The sequence below is a fragment of the Felis catus genome, chromosome C1 (assembly GCF_018350175.1).
Source record: "Felis catus isolate Fca126 chromosome C1, F.catus_Fca126_mat1.0, whole genome shotgun sequence".
NCBI lineage: Eukaryota > Metazoa > Chordata > Mammalia > Carnivora > Felidae > Felis > Felis catus.
This window is the reverse complement of record NC_058375.1, coordinates 61,980,597-62,005,786: the sequence shown is the minus strand read 5'-3', so window position 1 is coordinate 62,005,786 and position 25,190 is coordinate 61,980,597. Positions and strand designations below refer to the sequence as shown.

Genomic DNA, 25,190 nt, shown 5'->3' with positions numbered 1-25,190 from the left:
CTGTTGCAGGGATGCGAAAAAGATTAAAAGAGATCATGATGAGAAAATATCTAACATGATTCCTGTAACATATTAGTCACTTAATAAAAATGTGTATTCTTATTTTTCACTAATTTGCCTCCTAGATGTTTGCTAAGTGTTAAGGTCAATATGCTATAAATGTATAGCATCTATACCCTCAAATAACCTGCAATCTAGTTGGACATTCAATAATTACAGGCCTGAAGTAATAACAACTGAACCATGCTGCTAAATTCTGGATCTGCTGTAGCACAATTTTTAAAACTAAAATAACTGAATCATTTGCTTTATAGCCATTTATTGAATTTGATTACTTTGTTCATCTGTAGAAGGTATTTTATTCAAAATACAAAATAACAATCCTTAAAAAACCCATATATTATCATTCTTATGTATCTATAATAAAAAGTATCCGTAGAATCAAAAGAATTAAAGAAAAAAATGAAAGGATAGGAAAGAAAAGAAAGGGAAGGTAATGGTTAATTTAAAAAATGTGCAAATAGTTTATTACTACTTGTTGTTATAACTAACATTTAACATTTAATGAACACAGTCCTTGTAGCTGCTTTATTTGTAGACAATGATTCTTATTTTATTGTCCTGCAGGATCTTAAGCCAAAGGGAAATCTTTAACAAAGTCGCTGAACTTCTCCTCCCATGGCCGTTATTGAAAAATAAATCTTTGAATCTTTTTTATTAATGAGTGGCTCAGAAGGACACCCTTGCTTCAGAAGAATGTTCCGGGTTATTTTGATTATCTTTCTTTTTATGCTACTTCTCCTTTGTTCACATTCTGTTGGAAGCCAGGAAAAGTCAATACCATGAGTCAATGCTTTACAACAGTAGGGAGTCCAGGGCAAGCGGAGGTCACATAAGAGTTCCTGAGGTCCAGAGGGGACGTTGTAAAGCAGAGTGCAGCACAATTTTCCATTAATTCATAGTTTGCCTGTGGCCATCCCTAGCCCCACCCAACATTATTCTTCTCTAGTTGAATCAATAAACTTCAAAGTAGATTATCTACTTGGTGAATTACCAGCAGTGGCCTAGATGGTCTTCTCATCAAAGAAGAGATAAATACCAACCAAAGGAAGGAACAAGCCAGGAGATATCCAGATCAGACACAGAGTTTATATATACACATCTATATTTCTGCGTCAGTCATTGTGATCTACTTAGTTTTGTCTTGAGCCAATTTTCAGTGACCAAAAAAACCCTATATATCATTATATCTTGTCCAAGGGTAAGTGAATGTATGAATGATATTCTATTTGCTCTAATTTAGCATTTTATTGGGAGATTTAAATAAAGAAGAATTTCAACCAAAGAAGTAGATGTAAATAATTATTAGGAAAATATTTATCGCCTAGTGCTCTACTTCTGAAGAGAGCATGTGTTCAGTAAAGTCTTTTGAAAGAAAGATTAGGTAAATGGGTGGGTGGATGGGTGCTACTTCTTGCTTCTCTCTCCTTATTGATCTTAAAGATGAAATAAAAATTTCCATAGTAACCCAGCAATGTAAGTACTTCCCATTAGCTCTGTAAAACAACTCCCTAATGTATCTTAAACACATTTTAAATAACAAATCTGTGTAATAGCTCTGACAAGATATACTTTTAGAAATAAAATACTTCCTCTTACCGGCCATGCCCTAGAAATTTTTGTGATTTTATATAATATCCAGTTCCACGTGAAAGGAACTGTAGCATTTAATAGTCAGATGACAAAAAATTAATAAACTGAATTTAAAATTTTCATTAAATTAAAAAAATTTTTTTAATGTTTTATTTATTGTTGAGACAGAAAGTGACAGAGCATGACCAGGGGAGGGGCAGAGAGAGAGGGAGACACAGAATCCGAAGCAGGCTCCAGGCTCTGAGCTGTCAGGACAGAGCCCGAAGCGGGGCTCAAACTCACAAACCGGGAGATCATGACCTGAGCCGAAGTTGGAGGCTAAACTGACTGAGCCACCCAGGCGCCAATCATTAAATTTTTTTTTAATGTTTATTTATTTTTGAGAGAGAGAGAGAGAGAGAGACAGAGAGAGAGAGAGAGCAAGCAGGGCACGGGCAGAGAGAGAGGAAGACACAGAATCTACAGCAGGCTCCAGGCTCTGAGCTGTCAGCACATAGCCTGACACGGGGCTCTAACTCACGAACAGCGAACTCATGACCTGAGCAGAAGTCAGAGGCTTAACTGACTGAGCCACCCAGGCACCCCCCACATTTAACTTTATTCAAATGATAAGTTGTGAGGACTTGATCACTACTTTCTTCTTATGGAGTCCAGAAACATTTTGACCTTTTCAATCTCATTCAATAAGCATTACATTTCTCCTTTTTGTTTTTCATTTTCCTAAGGGGTACAAAGAAAACTAGAGACTTGAAACATATATATGACTGAATAGGTCAGCCTCCCAAACATGCTAAACTGAAGAGGTTGCTTTCAGAATTACATGTTGGCTAATTTTGTAATCTGAATTTATTTTCATTTGTGAAATTCTGTTACCATGGAAACATACTGTACATACCAGATTTCAAATTGTGCCCCTATTGGGGTCATTAATTTACTCTTCCTCTTATGTCCATTTACCACAGGCAAGGGCCAGATTTAAAATAAATCATCTGGAGGCTTAGCTACACTTTGGAATAAATGAACTAGCTGATAATAAATCCTGTGCAGTGTGCAGTAGCACAACAGATCTTCTGGCTTATTCTTTGCAATTGGTTGAAGTACAAAAGGGACTTAAATATCAAGTGTGTATTAGAAGGAAATAAAAATACATAAAAATCTGAGTCATGCTGTCTCTTGATATTTTAAATGATTGAGTAGAAAGCATGTAGTGCTTGTGTGAATCAGAAAGAAAGTGTTGAAAATTCTATCATATGATGCTGGTATGTAGGGGGAATACGGGTGCAATATTCATTTCAATGTCTTTTGTAAGAAAGGAACTTTGATCCTGGAGACATGCTGATCAATGATACTCATTTTGACACCACCGAGCTTTGGAGTTGCACAGAGGAATAAAAAGCTGAGGTTGGCATTGATAATAAAAGGAAAAAAGTGAGCTGTTCCTGACCCTTTGGAAGAGCGAGGCAGTTTCAAAAACACAATTATGTGTTCAGTGGTTCATACAGGTGTACCTCTGCCTATTCTAAACCAACAGAATCAAAGAGACTGCTTAAACAAGGTCTAAGGAACGGCATTCCTTGTATCCTGACAACACAGGTTATTTATGATAATGCTATAGAAGAAATACCTCCGTTATTACATACTGGCTCATAGAAAATGACACCAACTATGTTCCTCAAACTTTATGAAATAAAATAGCCCTCTTTCCAACATGGAAACTGGAAACTACCCTTGCCTCTTGCTCACTTGTCTCTGGAAGCCTTTGTGTTTTCCTTACATGTAGGTGAAAACATTGATTAGCTTTATGAACTGAATATTGATCTCAATTTTGGACCAAGGAACTGGCAGTTCTAGAGCTCTGACAACCTCGTCCTTTTGTAAATGTGCATCGTTTCTGCTGCAAAGGCCAGCAGCTCTTACAGCTGGGCTTTTAATTAGGTCTCTTGGGGGTCAATGGAAGAATGTTGGATGTGCCTGAGAGAATTTAATGACAAGATGTAACTCTAAGTGAATTTGTGTCAAAAAATAAAGTTTGTAAGGAAGAGAAAAAGTAAGAGAAAGGAAGAACTTTCTTCAACACTCTACTTTTAATCAATTTTCTAAAATTCATTTTATTATTAAGAAAACTAAAAGTTGTGGGAAATTCTATTCTGTTAACCACATCCTAAAATCTTTCTGTATATGCTAAAGCTTTTTTTCCTCCCATCCTGATCATGCTGTAATGTTGCTTCCACCATAAATAATAGTAATATCAAATATTGGGGAGGAAATGGGGAGCAACTGGAACTCTCATATACTGCTGTGGGAGTAAAAAATAGTACAGACACTTTGGAAAACTCTTTGAAATTTCCTAAAAAGTTAAACATGTGCATACAGAAATGCTACATACATGCACACACACTCCCATATACATACCCAAAAGACATAAATATATATGTTCACGCACATACACACAAAATTGAATGAGAATGTTTCTGGCATCTACATTCATAAAAGCCAAACACTAGAAACATTCAAACATCTATTAGAAGGATGATGGATAAACAAATTGTAGAATACTCATATAATCTTTAGCAATAGAAAAGAACAAACTATGACTCATGCAACAACATGGATAAAAATTAAAATCATGTTGTCAGTCAAAAGAAGGCAGTCCCAAATTATATGAACTTCAAGAACAGAAAAACTAACCTATGGCAATAGAAGCCACAATATTGATTACCTTTTGTTGTTAAAGCTATTTACTAAGAAGAGAGCACAAGGGAACTTTCCAGAGTTCAATTGTCTTTTCTTTTCTTTTTTTTAATCTTTATTTATTTTTGAGAGAGAGAGAGAGAGAGACAGTGTGAGTTGGGGGGGGTGGGGAGGGACCAGAGAGAGAGGGAGACACAGAATCTGATGCAGGCTGACAGCACAGAGCCCAACGCAGGGCTCAAGCTCATGGATAGTGAAATCATGACCTCAGCCGAAGTTGGAGGCTTAACCGACTGAGCCACCCAGGCGCCCCCCAACCCAGAGTTTAATTTTCTATATTAAAATGTTCTATATCACGATCTGGGTGGTTTTGCATGAATTTATCGATGACAAATATTCCCTTAAGTCAATATTCACTTAATTGCTATATGCAAGTTTTACCTCAATTAAGAAACATATTAGTGAAAAATAACAAAATAAGAATGATTTGTCTAGAAAAAAACCTTAGTTTCCTTGAAGTATCTAATATATTAAGAATTGAACTAAAATGTATAAAAAGGATTAACATATAGATTCATTATTATATTAAAATAATAAATTATGATTTGTGAAACAAATTAGCATATGCAATTAATCAGCTTCAGGGTTATTCACTACTAAATAAGGAAAATGCAAGTAAAAACTATACATAAAGTAGAAGATAGCAAAAGTGTTCTAAACATATAATCTTACCATCTGCTTTGCTGCCTTCTTCCATCAAGAGTTTTGCAATATTAAAGAATCCTTTTGCAGATGCAAGGTGGAGGGGCCTATCTCCAACTTCACCACTTACATTTACATCAGCACCAAATTTCAAAAGAAGGCGGGTTACCTAAAGGATCCATTCATTTGAAATTAGTATCAAAAGTCAAACAATAAAGCAAAGCTTTCAAAAATATGGAAGAAGACATATCATTAAATACTTCTCTTAGATTATTTTTACCTTAAAATAACAGCAAATCTTAACTAAATTGGCCTAGACAATAAGGAATTTATTATTGTATCACCTCACAAGAAGTCAAAAATTGGAGCAATTTCAAGGTTGGATCTTCAGTGTACATAAATAATCCTCTCTAAAGTCACTCATAATCTGCCCTGAACCACCTTTTCCAAAGCTGTCTTCTGGCTAAAGCCAGCAGTATTTACTTGATTCTTCATTTTCACAGCAACTCCATGCATAGGTCACTGATGGCCATCTTGTTACTGGAGTTCTGGGTTCTTTTCTGAATTTATGAATAAATGGGACATAGCTGAACTATCAGCATCTTCCTCAATTAGCTGAGATCCACACCCAAAGGAAGAGAGAGAGATGGAATGTTATTCAACTTAGGAGTCTTCCAGGGATTGTTACAGGTAATTCATAGGATTTCTTTAAATTATTTATAATATCTACTTATTACTTATTATTAATCTTAGGTAATTATTATACTACTTATTATACTACTTATTTATAATAAGTAATAAGTAACATATTAAATAATAATATTACTTATTACTTATATATCTTCTTACTACTTATTATTTCCAAATAATTTCTCCAAATCTGACATTGTCTCTTCTGGGAATGCAGAAGTCATTATAATGATCTCAAGAGGTAAATTAGAGGTAAGTTTGTGCCATCAAAATAACAGTTATGGGAGAAGCCCTCAACTGACCTGACAACTTAAGTGTTACCATAAAAGTGAATTCAAACTCTAAAACTATTTTGACTTTCTATGTGGCAGCAAACAGACATGTCTTGAACAGAAAACTGTCAAGAATATGGTATATATTTGATAGAAATTCTAGGCAAAAAAAAAATTAGCAGTATGGGATGTAGAAAAACATTCTATTGAGTGTAGTAGGTAAAGAACAAGGGTTCTGAAGTCAGGCTTCTTTTTATTAGCTACGTCACTTTTAATAAATTATATGACCTTTCAAAACTTCAGTTTATTCATTGCTGAAATGGGAATCACAATAGTTCTACTTCATAGAGTTGTTATGAGGATTAAATAAGTTATTACATGTAAAGCACTTACGAAAGTGTCTGGTACTCATTAAATATTAGCAGAAGTGGTAGCACAAATGTGTAACATGTATATTTTATCCATTTGTTGGCTAATGGGCAGACCAATACTTAATTCAGGAGAAATTGGAGCAGTAAAAGTTAGTCTCAAGAACTGTGCATTCCTAAGCAGATACTTCCATTTACAAAGACTCCATAAATTCTGATTATGTGACTTTATAATGGACAGCTTTAAACTATCTTTGGAATCGATTGCCTATTAAGCACTATTATTATATACCTAGGAAATATTGCTTTTGGTCCAAAACATCTACTCTTCCACTTAAAAATAAGTAAATAAACAAATGGCAAGGGACATGGAACATTAGGCACATTTATATATCGAAAGTACCATTCTCCTGTCAGCATATTTTAGCAAATGACAATAGCATCCATAAATTACTTATGTGCTGTCTTTGCACACAGAAAGTGAGTCCCTTATCATAAAAAGGCCATCCACATTTTAGCATAATTTTATAAGACTGTGACTATATATTCAGGGAAAGTAAACAAATTTAGCTCTCCATCCAACATGCATAGAAGCTCTTTATATTTCTGTGGGTGAGGAGGTTAATCACCAAAGAGGATGACTCTACAAATAATATGCATTGTGTATATCCTGTTTCTGCCTAAAGTCAGAAAAGTACGGATTTTTTTCATCATCTGGGCTTTTAGACCCTGTACTTTCAAAAGCATTTTCAGTGCCCAGCTCTCCAGTACACTCCAGTGCACTTTGAGCAGCACATCAAATGAAATGAGAAATCTTTCCTAGCTATAGGTCACGCTTCACAGGTCTGAGAGTGTCCAAGCATATGCCAGCTAGCAAAGAAATAAAGGCACAATGACTAGAAGAGCACAGAGACACAAGTAAGTTTGATTTTTAACTTGGGATCCTGAGGCAGTGCAATGGCATGACCTCTACAAAGGTAAAAAGGTATAATTTTACTCCATAATTGAGTAAGACTAGAGATGTAGAGATATAAAGTGAGGAAGAGTGAAAATGGGATGTGAAAAGAAGAGTTAAGTTTTGGTTATCCAATTACATTTGTTATTTCTGTTTTATTTGGGTCAGTTTAGTTTCCTAAGGATAGCTAATTGGCGATGTTTGAAAGTAGCACATACAAATTTTGTCTTTCAATATGTTAAGGTTAAAATCAATGGGCTTATTTTGTCCTGGGAGGTATGTCACATAAGCTTTCTTTTCTGGAGACAATTTGATTTTTAACTCATTAGGCATTAACCTCTTTAGAAAACAGTTTGACCATTCCGTAAGATGTTAAACATAGTGTTAACACATGAGCCATCAACTCCACTCTTAGATGTACCCAAGAGAAATGCAAACAGATGTCCATATCAAAACTTGTACATGATGTGGGTATGGGCCGGGGGAGGGGAGAAATGGGTGAAATAGATAAAGGAAATTAAGAACATGCTTATCTTGTTGAGAACTCAGAAATGTGTAGAATTGTTGAATCATCGTATCATACACCCAAAACTAACATAACACTGTATGTTAATCATATGTGAATAAAAAAAAATTTGAATGTTCAAAGCACCATATTCAAAATAGCCAAAAAATGGAAAAAATACAAATACCCATCAACTGATGAATGGATAAATAAAACCTGGCATATCCATACAACAAAATAGTATGCCACACTAAAAAGCAAGGAGGTACTGGTATAACGCTATAAAGTTGATGAATCTTTTTTTTTTTTTATGTTTATCCATTTTCTGAGAGACATAGCATGAGTGGGGGAAGTGCAGAGAGGGAAACACAGAATCAGAAGCAGGCTCCAGGCTCCAAGCCGTCAGCACAGAGCCCAACACCAGGCTCAAACTTAAAAACCGTGATATCATGACCAGAGCTGAAGTGGGCTGCTTAACTGACTGAGCAACACAGGTGCCCCTAAAGTTGATGAATCTTAAAAACGTTGTGCTAAGTGAAAGAAGTCAGTCACAAAAGACCATGTATTGTATGACTGCATTTATAGGGAGTCTCCAGAAGGTAAATCTATAGAAACAGAAAGAATATTAGTATTTTCCTCAGGCTGGAAGAAAGAGGTTGGGAAGAAGGTGGAAGTAAGTGTTGTTTCTGGGGGTAATGGCTTCATTCAATTAATTGTGATGATGGTTGCGCAACTCTGAATATACTAAAGCCATTGAATTACACAATTTAAATTGATGATTTATATCTTTTTTTAATATAAAATTTATTGCCAAATTGGTTTCCATACAACACCCAGTGCTCATCCCAACAGGTTCCCTCCTCAATGCCCATCACCCACCCACCCCCACTCTCCCACCCCCCATCAACCCTCAATTTATTCTCAGTTTTTAAGAGTCTCTTATGGTTTGGCTCTCTCCCTCTCTAAGTTTTTTTTTTCCTTCCCCTTTCCCATGGTCTTCCATTAAGTTTCTCAGGATCCACATAAGAGTGAAAACATATGATATCTGTCTTTCTCTGTATGACTTATTTCACTTAGCATAACTCTCCAGTTCCATCCACGTTGCTACAAAAGGCCATATTTCATTCTTTCTCATTGCCAAGTAGTATTCCATTGTGTATATAAACCACAATTTCTTTATATCTCAATAAAGTTGTTAACAATTATTAAAAAAAATCAATGCACTTGGGAGTTAGAGCACTAGGCCTTGAATAACTAGCCCTACCCCTCAAGCAAATTTCCTCGACTTTCTGATTTGTCTCACTAATAAAAAACAAATAAGAAGAGGCTCTTAGGTACAACGAATAACTATAGGCTTTGGGATCAGATAGACCTGAATATGTATTCCAGATCTTCCAATTAACTGTGTGACTCTGGCATGCTACTTGACCTGAGTGAGCTCATGCATATCATTGGCAAGAGGGGGAAAATAATAGTTAACTTTAGGATTGTGGAAAAATCACACACACACAAAATAATCCACATAAACTTCCTGTCCCATAGTATGAGCTCACTCACATGGTAACTCATTAAGTTCATTAGGTTTCCGTGAAGGCCAAATGAAACTATTCATTGAATGAAGGCACACTATAAACTTTAAAGCATTCTATATTTATTATTATTTTATTACAGAATATCAAATTTTAAAATAATTACCTGTTATATAATTACATATCTAAAGCAAATTATATTTAAAGCACATTCAGTGATTGTTTTTTATTTTTTATTTATTTTTATTTTTAATTTTAATTTTTTAATATAATTTATTGTCAAGTTGGCTAACATACAGTGTATACAGCATGCTCTTGGTTTTAGGGGTAGATTCCTGTGATTCATCACTTACATACAACACTCAGGGCTCATCCTAACAAGTGCCCTCCTCAATGCCCATCACCCATTTTCGCCTCATCCTTGGCCCCCCATCAATCCTCGCTTTGTTCTCTGTATTTAAGAGTCTCTTATGGTTTGCTTCCTTCCCTCTCTGGTTGTAACTATTTTTCCCCTTTCCCTTCCCCCATGATCTTTTGTTAAGTTTCTCAAGTTCCACATATGAGTGAAAACATATGATATCTGTCTTTCTCTGACTGACTTATTTCACTTAGCATAATACCCTCCAGTTCCATCCACGTTGTTGCAAATGGCAGGATTTCATTCTTCTCATTGCCAAGTAGTATTCCATTGTATATATAAGTATTTTTTTTAATGTTTATTATTTTTGAGAGAGAGAGAGAGAGAGACAGTATGAGTGGGGGAGGGGCAGAAAGAGAGGGAGACACAGAATCCAAAGCAGTCACCAGGCTCTGTCTGAGCTGTCAGCACTATGCCCGATGCAGGGCTGGAACTCACAGACCGAGAGATCATGACCTGAGCTGAAGTTGGATGCTTAACTGACTGAGCCACCCAGGCGCCCCTAGTGACTGTTTTTTAAATTTTTCTAGGTTATTCCATGTATTAATTTCCCTCTGCTGCAAATCACCACAAATTTATTGGATTAAAACAGCACAGATTATTCTCTTAAAAGTTCTGGTGTTCAGAAGTCTAAAACCAAGGTGTTGGCAGGTTGTATTCCTTCTGGAGGCTTTCATTTCCTTGCATTTTCAGCTTCTACAGGCTGCCTGCATTCCTTAGCTTGTTACCCCTTCTAGCGTCACTTGAACCTCTTACATTCACTGACACTTAGGTTTCCTGCTCCTTATTATAAGAACCCTTGTGATTATATCAGGTCCACCCAGATAATGCCAGCCTAATTTCCCCAACTTGAGATCTTTAACTTGATCACATCTGCTAAATCCTTTTTAGGGTAACATTCACAGGTTCTGAAAATTAAAGCATGAACATATTTTGGGGGATATTTTCAATCTACTACATTCCAGGACAATAGAAAAAAAGCCCAGTTTTTGAAAGACACATTTTTTCATAAAGGAAGGTCTTTATGATTTGTTTTATTTTTTTAAACATTTTTTTTTCAACGTTTATTTATTTTTGGGACAGAGAGAGACAGAGCATGAACAGGGGAGGGGCAGAGAGAGAGGGAGACACAGAATCGGAAACAGGCTCCAGGCTCTGAGCCATCAGCCCAGAGCCCGACGCGGGGCTCGAACTCACCGACCGCGAGATCGTGACCTGGCTGAAGTCGGACGCTTAACCGACTGCGCCACCCAGGCGCCCCTATGATTTGTTTTATTAAAAGTTATTGCACTAGTATCATCATAGTGACAGTTATTGAGAATTTGCCAAACACTTGAAATTAGTATCTCATCATATCCACAATCCTATGGGTAGGCACTATAATATTTTCGCCATTTTACAGATGAAGAAACTGAAGATCAGGGAGATGATATAATCTACACATGGTCACAAAGCTAGGAATTTTTAAAATACAGGCTGGGTGATTCCTGGGAGTGTACACTTACTGTAGTACCTCCCTTGGGTACTGAAACAGTTAGTGAAAATGAATCACTTGGCAGGTGCAATGTTTCTATGCATCTATCAGACCCTAAAGGTGGAACTGATGATAATATGGCAAAAGTAATCCAAAGGATAGCTTAAATATTCCTTCTTTGAGGCTAGGGCAGTTCCACAAAAGCCTGGAATGGTTCCCCAGCCTTTGGAAATCCTACCATCAGACATACCTGTTCATGTCCATAGTATGCTGCAATGTGCAATGGAGTGAAAAAAACTGCATCTTGAACATTGACATTTGCGCCATGTTGCAGCAGGACATCAGCAACCTGGACAAGAAAGAGAGCTCAGGTAAGACCTTTATTTGGGGCATCTGCCTATCAAAATTCATTTTACAACCACCAGGTACAACTCTTCTTCAGGAATCACCATCCAGGATGAGTTTTCTTCCAACTCCCTTCTCTGAAATCTCCAATGGCTGCTTTTGTACAGAAAATGAAGACCAAATCCCTTACTGTGGCTTCCAAAGTTCTCCTCAATCTGGCATTATCCTTTAAATGTATTTCCCATTATTCTCTTTCTTAAACTCAATAATGTAGTAAGATTGCATTCCATTTCCTGCTCCTTTCAGTCTTTGATCACATCATTTCCTCAGCCAGGAATTATCTGCTGCCCAATCTACAGATATTTAAACCCAAGCTAATTACCTTCTACTCCCAGTTTTCTTTGATTTTCCTCCCTTCATTGCCAACTGACTTTCTGAATTTGTCTTCCTTCTTCTTAAATCTCATGTAACTTTCTTTCATGCCACATAGAACGTAAAAAAATTATATACATGTCTTTTCATCTCTACTAAAGAATAAATCCTTTAAGGACAAAATACATCACATTCATCTTTATAATCCTACCTTGGCATGTTTACATGCAAATAGTAATCATTCCAAAGCATTTATTGAATGAATGAGTGAATGAGTGAGTGAATGAATGAATGAGCAAGTAAATAACACTACCAGGAGCTGTTGGGCAACTGTCTTCATGGAAAATTACAGATTGCCAACAAATCTGCTAGCCCTTCAGATTTCTTCTCCTCTCAAAGACCTATCTCTATGTCTCACTTCTCTGGAAAATTGTTTAGAATCATTTCCTTCAGATGCGCTCATTTTTATTGTAGATTTTCCTAATGCACTATCTATTTGTCATGTGGTAAAATAATATACATTTGGGAAAATTTTCAAAAGTCTGTTAGACTTAGGAGAGAAAACAGGAAGATAAGATCTAAAAGCTCAAAGGACTTATGTTCTAACAACTCTTCTGTTCCAATAAACAAATTGCGTCCTTAGTCAAGTTTCCTTTCCTGTTTGAATCATAGCCTTTCAGAACTGGAGAGGCACCATGAACAGACATTACGTATTAAGCCCCTATGTTTGAAAGAGAAAGAAATTGAAAATGAGAGGAAGTAGAAAATTTCTCAAAGTCATGGAGCAATTGTCAGCACAGAAATGAATCTTTAGGCTCTTGCTTAAGCTTTGTGACTGAGTGCTCCAGTTTTAAATAGTTCATTCACTCTATCATCCATTTATTCATGCATCAATACACAATTTATTGAGCATGTATGAGCTAAAGCTGTGTTGTTTTACATGTTTATTCTCAAAATTTATTCAATCACTAGAATAACATTAGAAGTGATTGACATACAAAAAAGGAATTCTTGTTGGGCCATGTGAAATTTCTGCTGGGTTCAAAAATATAAACAGGTGTATAGGCTTCTATACATTCCCAGAATAATGCTTTTGCTGATATTTGGGTATTGCTAACTAATGATCCATAGAATACATAATGTATACAATGAATTGTTTTCCTAATAACAAATCAAAAGCACAGTTAATATTTAATATTTATTGAGGATATATTATGTGTCAGACCCTGCACTAAGTGCATAAATGGTAACTGGAGTGTCCTGTTTCACACAAAACACAGAAATATAGGTGCTACTCTTCCATTTTAAAGGTGAAGAAACTAAGCCTCATGAACTTAGTTAAGTTCCTACAGCTAGTAAAGGGCAGAACCGGAATTCAAATCTAGGTTCCCATTGATTTTAAACATTTTCCATCAGGCTCCTCCTGTGACCTTGACCTCATTAAGGCTAACCTTTAAGTAAATGAACTGACTCAAACCCAGATGAGAGGAAACTTTCTCTCAGTAGAAGCTCTGTAGATTCAGCTTGGAAATGAATACCAGAGCCATTTATATAAAGCGTGTCATATCTTAGACTTCACATGCCTGAGAGTTCAATCTTAGGAACCTTTACAGAAGTTCACAAAAGATCAAGTAAATGAAGCTTTTTACAATTTCTCTTATTTTAAATATAGCATAAAATAAAGTAGACAGCATGCATTTTTATTGTAATAGGGACTCTCCAATGTTAACATATAGAGCCAATTTCTTAGGCATGGTTCCAGAACTTACTTTCATTTTAAAAGATAACAGCTCTTAGGCTTCAATAAATGGTCCAAAGCAAACTTTTTTCCTCCTAAGTTTGCACTTATCCAGTCATTCAGAAGGTCAATCTTTTGGCTGAAACTTCATTAATTATGGAGTGCTGGCCTTCTGAGAAACTGTCAAAATGTAAGCCTTAATGCAACCACACAGAGTCATTATTGAACTGTAGGCTTTATTTAGTTTGTTTTAAAATTTAAGGAAATATTTAACTATTGAGAGCAATGTACATTGGAATTATCTGAAAAATTTTATATGTTACTTATATGAGTAGAATGCACTTATTGATTTTTATGACTCTTGGAGTCATATGGGGAGAGTATCTCTTGGCATATGGGATATGGCATATATTATGGGAATGTAATGTATTGTGATGTACAAATATGTCTGTCATGTGGCTAAGACAAATACACTTGTATTAGCATGTAGCCTGGAACATATATGTATCAGATCATTTTATCCATGCTTCCCTTCTCTTGAACTTGAAAAAGTTGGGAAAGCAATTTCACTTGCTTTCTACTACATGAAGCCCCATAAAGTCACAGTCTAAATCTATTTATTTGCCACTATGCTAAGTATATGATAGACACCCAAATAATTGTTCAATTGTTCTGTATTTCTGGTAAAAAATTATATATTATGAAATATGTTAATTTTGATATATAATGATATACAAGAAATTGTATATCATCATTTATAAGGGAATTTATATATTAACAATTAGGACTCAATTATATGATAGAAATTTTAAATAATTCAATTCAATAAATATTTATTGATCACTTATTTTAAATTAATATTTAGCAAACCCCAGTGCCTTCTCCACGCCAGGAACTGTGATTAGAGTTTTATATGTATACATTATCTCATTAAGATTTTTGCAAGGCAGGGGCACCTGGGTGGCTCAGTTGGTTAGGTGTCTGACTTTGGCTCAGGTCATGATCTCACAGTTAGTGAGTTTGAGCCCCATGTTGGGCTCTGTGCTGTCAGCTCAAAGCCTGGAGCCTGCTTTGGATTCTGTGTTTCTCTCTTTCTCTGCTCCTCCCGCACTCATGCTCTGTCTCTCTCTCTCTCAAATAAATGTTAAAAAGAATTAAAAACATTTTTTGCAGGGCACAAAATTATTGGCTTAAGATTTTTTGATAAAATACAGTTTTGATTTTTTTCCTTGAAAGCAATATCAAAACTACTAGTGAAATCGTAAAGTAGAAAAAAGTGTTATCACAGAAAGAATATCTTAATAATCTTTAAACACTTTAAGGAAGTGAACTGTATTATATTTAGATTTGTATACCTGACATATATGTCAGTATTATTATTATGATTAAAGGAATGATACTCAAATATGGTCTGGTAACTAGGTACATTTTCCTGATTGAAGGATAAATACCAAAAAGTGCTTCCCATTAAGTAGTTGTTTTATGAGCATAGAAAGTGGATCATTATTTTAAGAGCTCCTGATTATTTTGATACTAGGAATTACTATATATATTATACTTTACAGATATTTTTATTTACCAGTTGACTCACCAAAAGATCAAAGTGGAGCCTCTTCGATTTTCAGGTTGTAATTTAAACATGTATTTGTACATTCTGCTCTTTTTCCTAGAAAGCCTCCCTTCTCTTTTTCCACCTGTCATATAACCAGTCTCAAGATCAAGCTTATATTCTTTTTTTTTTAATTTTAAAAATGTTTTATTTATTTTTGAGACAGAGAGAGAAAGAACATGATCAGGGGAGGGGCAGAAAGAGAGGGAGACAGAATCCTTAGCAGACTCCAGGTGCTGAGCTGACAGCACAGAGACTGATGCGGGGCTTGAACCCACAAACCGTGAGACCCGAGCCAAAGTTGGACACTTAACCAACTGAGTCACCCCGGCGCCCCTGATCAAGCTCATGTTCTTCATGAGAAGTTCCTACAAATACTTTACCATATTGATAATTTCTTTCTCTGAATGATTCTAATACTTATCCTCACAACTTAACCTTCCCATTAATTATCACTGGGGTAAACCACTATTATACAAAATCTTAAACTTTTATTTTCCTGTTCTAAATGTGCCTCAGTTAAGTGTAAGAAGTTTGGACTTCAGGAAAAATAATTTTTCACTGCAATTTAATCATAACTAAAATAGCCAGTGCTTACAATTTAAAATTCTAGAGACATGTAGAAGAATGAAACTGGACCACTTTCTTATACCATACACCAAAATAAATTCAAAATGGATGAAAGGTCTAAATGTAAGACAGGAAACCATCAAAATCCTACAGGAGAAAATAGGCAGCAACCTCTTTGACCTTGGCCACATCAACTTCTTACTAGATATGTCTCTAGAGGCAAGGGAAACAAAAGCAAAAATGAGCTATTGGGACCTCATCAAGATAAACAGTTTCTGAAAAGTGAAGGAAACAATCAACAAAATTGAAAGGCAATCAATAGAATAGGAGAAGATATTTGGAAATGACATATACGATACAGGATTAGTATCCAAAATCTATAAAGAAATTATCAAACTCAACACCCAAAAAACAAATTATCCAGTTAACAAATGGGCTAAAGACATGAATAGGCACTTTTCCAAAGAAGACATCCAGATGGCTAGTAGATACATGAAGATGCTTAATATCACTCATCATCAGGGAAATACAAATCAAAACCACAATGAGGTACCTCACGCCTGTCAGAGTTGCTAAAATTAACCACCCAAGAAACAACAGATGTTGATAAGGGTGCAGAGAAAGGGGAACACTTTTGCACTGTTGGTGCAGCCACTCTGGAGAACAGTATGGAGGTTCCTCAAAAAATTAAAAACAGAACTACCCTATGACCTAGCAATTGCACTATAGTAGGTATTTAACCAAAGGATACAGGTGTGCTGTTTTGAAGGGGCACAGAACCCCAATGTTTATAGCAGTGGTATCAACAATAGCCAAATTATGGAAAGAGGCCAGAAGTCTATCAACTGACAAATGGATAAAAAATCTGTGTTTTATTTTATATATATATATATGTGTGTGTGTATGTGTGTGTGTGTGTGTGTGTGTGTGTGTGTGTGTGTGTGTGTATATATATATATATATATATATATATATATATATATATATAATGGGATATTATCTGGCAATCAAAAAGAATGAAATCTTTCCATTTGCAACACCATGGATGGAACTAGAGTGTACCATGCTCAGCAAAATAAGTCAGTCAGAGAAAGACAAATATCATATTATTTCATTCATGTGTGGAATTTAAGAAACACAACAGATGAACATAGGGGAAGGGAAGGAAAAATAAGATAAAAAGATAGAGGGAGGCAAACCATAAGAGACTCTTAAATACAGAGAACAAAGTGAGGGTTGCTGGAGGGGGGGTAGGTGGGGGGTGGGCTAAATGGGTGATGGGCATTAAGGAGGGCACTTGTTGGGATGAGCACTGGGTGTTATATGGCAGTGATGAATCACTGGGTTCTACTACTGAAACCAGTACTACACTGTATGTTACCTAACTTGAATTCAAATTAAAAAATAAAATAAATTAAAATTCCAGAGATGCTAAAAGAATGTCCATAAGAGTAAGGCCCTTATTGTTCTTGCTTGCTGAATGCTTCTCCTACAGTATGACTTTAACTTATTTGACTTGGTCTCATTTAGCACCCCCTCTATACTTCATTTTATGAAAGCCATTGATAGCAATGAAGAGAAAAAAAGATCATATCAAGAGGAACTAAATGTCCCAGGGGAAAGAAGTAAAATAAAGTAAATTCTGAATGGAATAAAATGGCAATCAATATCAGTTGAAATTGTCAAAGTTCAATATAGTGTCTTATACCAGTAAATATCTACTTTTAAATTAAAATTTTCTTTACTTTAAGTGGTATCATTTTCCATGACTTTTTGTAGTCTTCCTCAAATTAAAAAAAGAAAATTAACATTTATTTATTTTTGAGAGTGACGGAGTATGAGCAGGGGAGGGGCAGAGAGAGGGCGACGCAGGTTCCAGGCGCTGAGCTGTGGCAGAGCCCAACGCGGGACTCGAACTCATGAACTGTGAGATTGTGACCTGAGCCAAAGTCAGACACTTAACCAACTGAGCTGCCCAGGGGCCCCTGTAGTGTTCCTCAAATTTATGTCTATACTGATGTTTCCTCAGGATTTATAGTTCATTTAAAGCCATAATTTTTACTTCAGTATGGCTTTATCTACACTTTATAATTGAGACTTACAGAGAGCAGAATCATGAGACTATTTTAGGATAATACCCATTTCCATTTATTGGAAAATCTGTATCGGCAAAACTTTAGAGGAAAATGTTTTTTTTTTCTTTTTAGTTTTTACTTTAATTCCAGTTAGTTAACAGAGTATTATATTAGTTTCAGATGCACAACATAGTGATTCAACAATTCTATACATTACTCAGAGCTCATCACACAAGTGTGCTCTTTAATCCTCATCACCTATTTAAAGCATCCCCCCCCCCACCCATTCCCATCTGGTAACCATCCATTTGTTCTCTATAGTTAAGAGTCTGGTTCTTGGGTTACCTCACTCCATCTCTTTTCTCCTTTGCTCATTTGTTTGGTTTCTTATTAGAGAAATCATATGATACTTGTCTTTCTTTGACTGATTTACTTTACTTAGCATTATACTCTCTAGCTCCATCCATGTCTTGCACTGTTGGTAGGGATGCAAACTGGTGCAGCCACTGTGGGAAACAGTATGGAGCTTCCGCAAAAACATAAAAATAGAAATATCTTATGATCCAGTAATTGCACTACTGGATATTTACCCCCCAAATACAAAAACACTAATTCAAAGGGGTACATGCACCCCTATGTTTATAGCAGTGTTATTTACAATAGAGGAAAATGTTTTCTAAAGTCTATGCTTCATGAATTCAAAATGATCCCAGAGACATTAACATGCAAGTTGATTTAGATTGATATTTCCCAGTTATTTCCTTTTTTAAAAAATTTCTAATATTCAACAACCAGTTTTCAATTATGTCCCCTTGAACCATTGCCCTCACTCCTAAACTTTACAGACAATCTTCTTTTAAAACTAGTCCATACTTTTTGTCCACATTTCCTCACCTCCTATTCATTCCTCACCCCACTACAATTTGGCTTTAGACCTCACCACTTTAGTAAAATTTCTGTGTATAATGACATCAAAGGCCTCCTAATTGCCCATTCCAACAGATACCTTTTAGTCTTTTCCTTATTTTATTATTCATTTTACTATTTGTCTGCTCCTTGAGATTCTATTCTCCCTTGGGTTGATTGACATTGTAGTCATTGAGTCTGCTCCCTACCCCTCTGCGAACTTATTATTATTCCTCTATAGAGGTGACTGTTCATCTCTTAAGTGTTTCTGAAGTGTTGCTTTTTCCTTACTGACAACTGTTTCGTTGTGTTTCTTTTTGATCTCTTGTTGAAGTTAATATACACAAAGCACTTAGCAAAATACTTGGTACATAATAGTAAGTATTCAATAAGTGGTAGCTATTAGCCATCTTGCAGTATACATTCTCTGGTTGATCCCATCTACTACTATTACTACTCCACCTCTCTCCAGTTATATGTGTTTTTCCCAGACTTCCTTTAACATAAGACCTACCTCCTTTGGCAACTGCTATTCCTGTTATGTATTTCCACTCTATTTCCCAACCACTTTTTGTCTGGGAGGATAGAGCCCCCCTGCACTGATCTCTTTATCACTTACACTTTGATTCTTGTAAATGTGAATGAAGCACTAGAAGACAAAGGGAACTAGTATTTATTGAATGGGTACTTTGAGAATATCTATGAGCTAAATGAGAATACCTGTTTCAGTTAATGCTTATAGCAATCTCATGGAATTTTATTAATAGTCTCACTTTAAAAATAAGAATAATGAAGTTCAGAATTATACAGCTTGTAAGGAAAAACACCAAAGTTTAAATTTAGGTCTATGGAAGTTCAAAGCACCATACTATCCCCTGCTGTTTTTCTTCTTATGTGTGTTATTATTTGTGGTCAGTTAGCAATTCCTCGCTACCTTATACAGTCCTGCAGAAAGATGTAGCTCTTGGTAGATATTACCCTCAAGGATTTTCAAACATGGTCAAACAGCCAATATGTGAGTAAGATTGATTCTCGCTATGTAATCATTTGCAGTCAACTAAAAAACAAATGAAGTAAAATTTATTCTAAGTAGGAGTTGTTTGTTAGGAATCTTAAAGAGTATCATATACTTCAGCAGGGAGTTAGAATTTTTCCTAAAATTTTTCCTTACAGGAACTCACCAAGAGACTTTAAGTAAGAGTACAATATATTCTGATTTGCATCTTAAAATGACCTGTCTAGTAATAGTACAGCAATGACTGAAGAAGGAGCAAGATTGGAAGCAGGGTAATCAGTTAGCAAGGTCCTATAGTAAAAAGAGAGAGGAAAGGATAAAATGAGCTGAGGTAGCAGTAGTGGCTTGGAAATGGGGAGTGGGTTTTAGAGATAATTAGGATGGTGGCATCATATGACTCAGCAGATGAGACTGGGGACGATGAGAGATGACGAGAAATTGTTAACAAATGATGTCTTTAAAAGAAGCCTCTTAGGGGAGATGAGTGTGAAGATAAAACTTTTATCTTCTTCATGAATTTATGAAGTGAGAACATTACCTACAGTTTCTGTCTCTCAGATTAATCACTTGTAATAGCCAATTTCTTCCAATTCCCCTTGACAGTTCACTGTGTTCTTATCCAATACCATAAGGTGTCTCGATTGGGGCCAATCCTTCAATCACGATGTGAACATAAGTCTCAAATTTTCAAACAACTACCAAAAATTATGTTAATTAAAGATACCAATAATTGCTTATCCATTTGTATTGAAGGCTTATATTACTTAGAAAACATTTCAGATAGTAGCATTTTCTTTAGATTTAATAAGCATTTCTTTCGGCTTTATGCTCTATTTTCTGTAAAATTTTCTATTTTTAAATATGTACACTCGTTTCTTGACATCTACTACAAATGTTAGGTGAGAACTCTCTATCATGTAGTCACAGAGTTTTTCTCTTATAATATTTGCTGAATATTTTTGTAATGACTTTTTTTTTTACCTGACATACCTCTAATTAAATATTTGAGTACAAAAACTTATTGGAAAATAGTTTCTTCAGGCTGTCACAGAAATGAGGTTCTCTTATGTGATCTTTCTCTTATTATCTAAGGTTAAAATTAAATTTGGTCTGAAAATTACTTAGAAAATGATTCCACAAGATAATATTATCAAAGAAATTAAAGGGAAGCTCCATATTCTTAAGTTGTAGAAATAGAGCTGAAGCATATATTAACTTATATACATATAAAAAAAAGAATTCATCAATCCTATAAATGTATCACTTCTCAGGAAATGATGAGAGCATAAGTAGAAAAGCTGATATATGAAAAACAGTAATGAGAAGCAGTGAGGTCAAGGCTGGAGATACAAGTGGTATCATTTTATGAAAGTAATAATTGAAACCAGGAGATAACATCACTTCCGTAAGGTAAAAGGAGATATTTATGGGATATTTACTGCTAAAAAGTGATAATAAAGGGAGCCAGCAAAGGGAGAAGTCATCTAAGAAAGAAAAAGAGAACAAAGGAATGCTTATTAAGGAAGTCCATGGAAGAGATAGTTTTAAGAAAAGAGGGACAAAATTTTCTAAGCCTTCCAGCTAATCATCCTCTTGCTATGCTATTTTCTTCTTTATAAATACACTTCTTCTTCTTCATCTTCTTTTTTTTTTTTTTTTTTTTTTTGCAGCATTTCCTTATGTAAGGGTCTTATTTTAAAATCCTTGGCTGAGAAAACAGGCTTTCAACATTTACTCTGTTATGAATATATCATGTTTTATGCATTTCAAAAGCCACAATTTTTTTTCTTGTGAGATTTACTTATGTAGCTTGCCAAAGGCCCAACATTTTTCATTATAGTCCAATTGTGGAGACGTGAAAATTGTAGTAACATTTAGGTTTCCTCTCACTAATGTTCCTCCCTGCATGTTCATACCCTGGACATCCTATGGAGTGCAGGTACCATCTGACAACCAGGCTTCTCATGACTTTTATTCTCCAGCCCAAGTCACCTGTTCCTCCATTTTTCACTCTTCTGCCAAAGTATTTTGAATATAAATGATTTACCTCCACTTGAAAAATCAACTTCTAAATTATACTTTGAAGGTGAGTTGGAGTCAACTAATAGAACATAAGAAGGGACACATAAAGATTTTGGCTCTTATACAAGACTAAGTAATAACAATCCTCCTAAAAATGATATCAATGATTAATTTCCAGCATCATCAACAGTAAAGTCTCAGGCTCAAGGATTAGTCCTGTTATGATCACAATATATGAAATATTTAGTGTTCCCCTTTGTGAGCTTTTTCATTAATTCAGAAAACTCACTATCAGATGAACTGCAATATACTACCTTAATTCATATTAGAACAGCAGATGTGGGTAATTAATTGCAACCTAATGGCTCTTCATTTTATAATATAATTGAAAATGTTGGTCTGTAATAAGAAAAAGCAACACAATGAAATTGATAAATCCACAGTTGTAAAAATGTTTTAATGGATTATGAAGCACTAAACATTGACAGGTATAGAAATCAATTATAGATAATTTTCTTTCTAGAGAAGGACTTTATTAAAATGAAGAACACACATCATCTAGTCAAAGACCTATTATCAGGACAGAAAACAGTAGGCATAACGATGGTAAATACATTAACCATTCCACTGGTCATGTTAAACTAAGATAAATACAGAGTGGATAATAATAGAAGCCTACAAGGAAAATAAAAAGAAACGCAGTGTCAAATCTGCCCAAGTAGTTTTGGCTTCAGAAACAGAAAGGGCCAAGAAATAACTGTGGATGAGACTCAAGCCCAGACTTTTCTAAATCCCATAACATGGCTAGCTAATGGCAGAATCTGAATACAAAGCAGCTCAGGCAGGCTGGTTCCAGAGCCCAAAGGCCTAACCACCACACTATACTATATTGCTGTAGCGAGAAACCAATGCTCTAGGATCCCAGTTTTTCAGACATTTCAAACAATATGTTTCCAAACTTTTATTTATGAATTCAGAACTGAGCATAGGTACTATGACAGAATTGGGTGGAGTGGCACCTGGGGGTTAGGGGCATGGGCCTAGCACTCTCCTTCTTTCCTTGTATGACATCTGAGGCACTACTAAAACCCTAGGTATCCAGAGAATGCATACTGGAAATTATCGTTCCACAAAAGAAAGCTGCTAGTTTTTAGAGAATAAAACTGCCACCACATTGACTTGCTAGACCCTCTGCTCCTAGGAGAAAACTGGGCCACAGAACATGAGTATAGCATCATGCCAAATTTCCTGGGTTAACAGAGTGTATTTTCCAAACAGACACATAATCTCTCTATGAATCCATGTCTGTATATATTTGCTATTGTCATTAAGAAAATATAAGTGGTATTGACTATATATGAGGATAAGTAGTTCTCTTGTGTGTGGGCTTGACATAATTTCTCATTTATCATGAAAAGAACAGGGCAAAGGAATACCAATTCCAAGATTACATTACAAGAAGACTGTGACTTCATTTTACTTGTTTACTCTAGATCTCTCCATCACTCTCTCTCATGGGAGCCAGACGTCTTACTGTGAGCTTTACTATGCATAGGATCACATGGCAAGGCACTGATGTCTCAGGATAACAGCCAGAGGGGATCTAAGCCTGTCAACATCTATGTGAGTGACCATGAAAGTGGATTCTCTCCTTTTTTGGTTTTTGAACTAATCACAGCCCCACCTGACACCCTGTGAAAGACCCTAAGCCAGGGGACCCAGCTAAAACTGAAATTCCTGAACTCCAGTAACTGCACAATAATAAATATTTGTTGTTTTAGACCACAAAGTTTTGGGGTAAGATTTTACATAGCAATAATTAACTAATATACTATTGTGCCTCTCAGTTCATTACTAAAAACACCCAGGTCAGAACTGACTTCATTACTGTCCATTTGTGAGTATTATAAGAGAAGAAACAGTTCAAAGCAACAAATAGTTTTAAGCACCTAGGTATTCTAAGCATTCTGCTGCATTCTAGGGGTCAAAGGTAAATTAATTGCTCAAAAGCAATATATAAGTCAGTGGAAGAAACAAAAGTAATGATGGTATAAGGTAACTATGGATTTCATGGAGATAATGTATGGGGTATCATAACATGAGACAAAGGGCACAAGTTATAAACTCAGTCTGAGGAAGATAGAGAAAGCTATAGAGGAGAAATGTAAATATGGGACTTGAAGTAGGAGTTCGCAAAACAGAAAAGAAAAGATCAATCACTTAATTCGTTCATCTCTCAAACTTTTCTTGATCATCCAGTAGTACCTAGCACAGAACACATATTGACCAAATTCTATTATTTCTTAAAATCTAGATCAAAGCTTACTGGCCTCATGAAATCCTTTTACACCTCTGGGCTCATTGAACTAATTATCAAGACATGTGATTAAATAGCCTGATAGATTTAGAATCACATTGAGGATCATAAAAAGAATTCATTACAGATAATCTCCCCAAAATTACTGATACTACAAATCTGCATTTTAAAAAAGCGACTTTGAGACTTACTTTTCATCCAATATGGAGTAACAGAGACTAGTGTGGAGAAGCCAAGATGGCTATAGAGTTCATAAGACAGAGTACCTGAGACAAGAGAGTAACAAGAGAACTACAAAGATCTGGAGGGAGCACTCTTCTACCCAGAAGATTAAGCTGAGCATTGATCAGTGTGTGCATGTCAGGAAATACTACTGACTGGGAAAAGAACCAACAAAGGAGATTAGTGGCAATAATTTTCAGTGATCACACAAGTCCAGGGATAATGCCTACTCCTACCACCCAGACTGGAAAAACCTCATGATTCATAGGACACTGGGTAAAATACTCTAAGAGACTTCCCTCAAAAGTGGCTATTAGTCTTACACTGAGCACTACTCTAGTCCCACCAAGCAATTGTAAAAGCTAGACCTAAATGGACCAAATTATTTCCAAGTAAGATAACTGTATCCCACTAGAACTGGAGAGGTTGTCTTAAGACTATATATAGGAATTAAAAAATGTCTACCACCACCACCTAACAACATAAAATTTGTAATATCCAGAATCCAATCAGAAATTAACAGGAATTCAAAGAGGCATGAAAATGTGACTTATAATAAAAAGAAACAATAATCAATCAAAACTGCCCCCAAATTGATACACATGTTAAGAATGTTAAAACAAGAACAATAAAACAGTTATTAAAACTATTCCATATGATAAGGAAGTACAGTCATGAAAGATACAAAAACTACCAAAATTATATTTCTAGAGATGAAAGTTATATTACGGGGGATAAAAAG

General features: G+C 35.5%; 1 protein-coding gene across 5 annotated transcripts in view; it reads right to left on the bottom strand.

Annotated features, from left to right (window-relative positions):
- Positions 1–25,190, bottom strand: part of LOC101085560 (serine/threonine-protein kinase TNNI3K) — a 285,312-nt gene that overhangs the window by 189,122 nt on the left and 71,000 nt on the right. For all 5 annotated transcript variants that reach the window (XM_045036011.1, XM_045036012.1, XM_045036010.1 and 2 more), the window contains exons 6-7: positions 11,508–11,606; positions 5,077–5,215 (exon numbers count right to left, since the gene is read on the bottom strand). In XM_045036011.1, the coding sequence (XP_044891946.1) occupies positions 5,077–5,215; positions 11,508–11,606 (238 nt within the window). The remainder of the gene's footprint in view (positions 1–5,076; positions 5,216–11,507; positions 11,607–25,190) is intronic.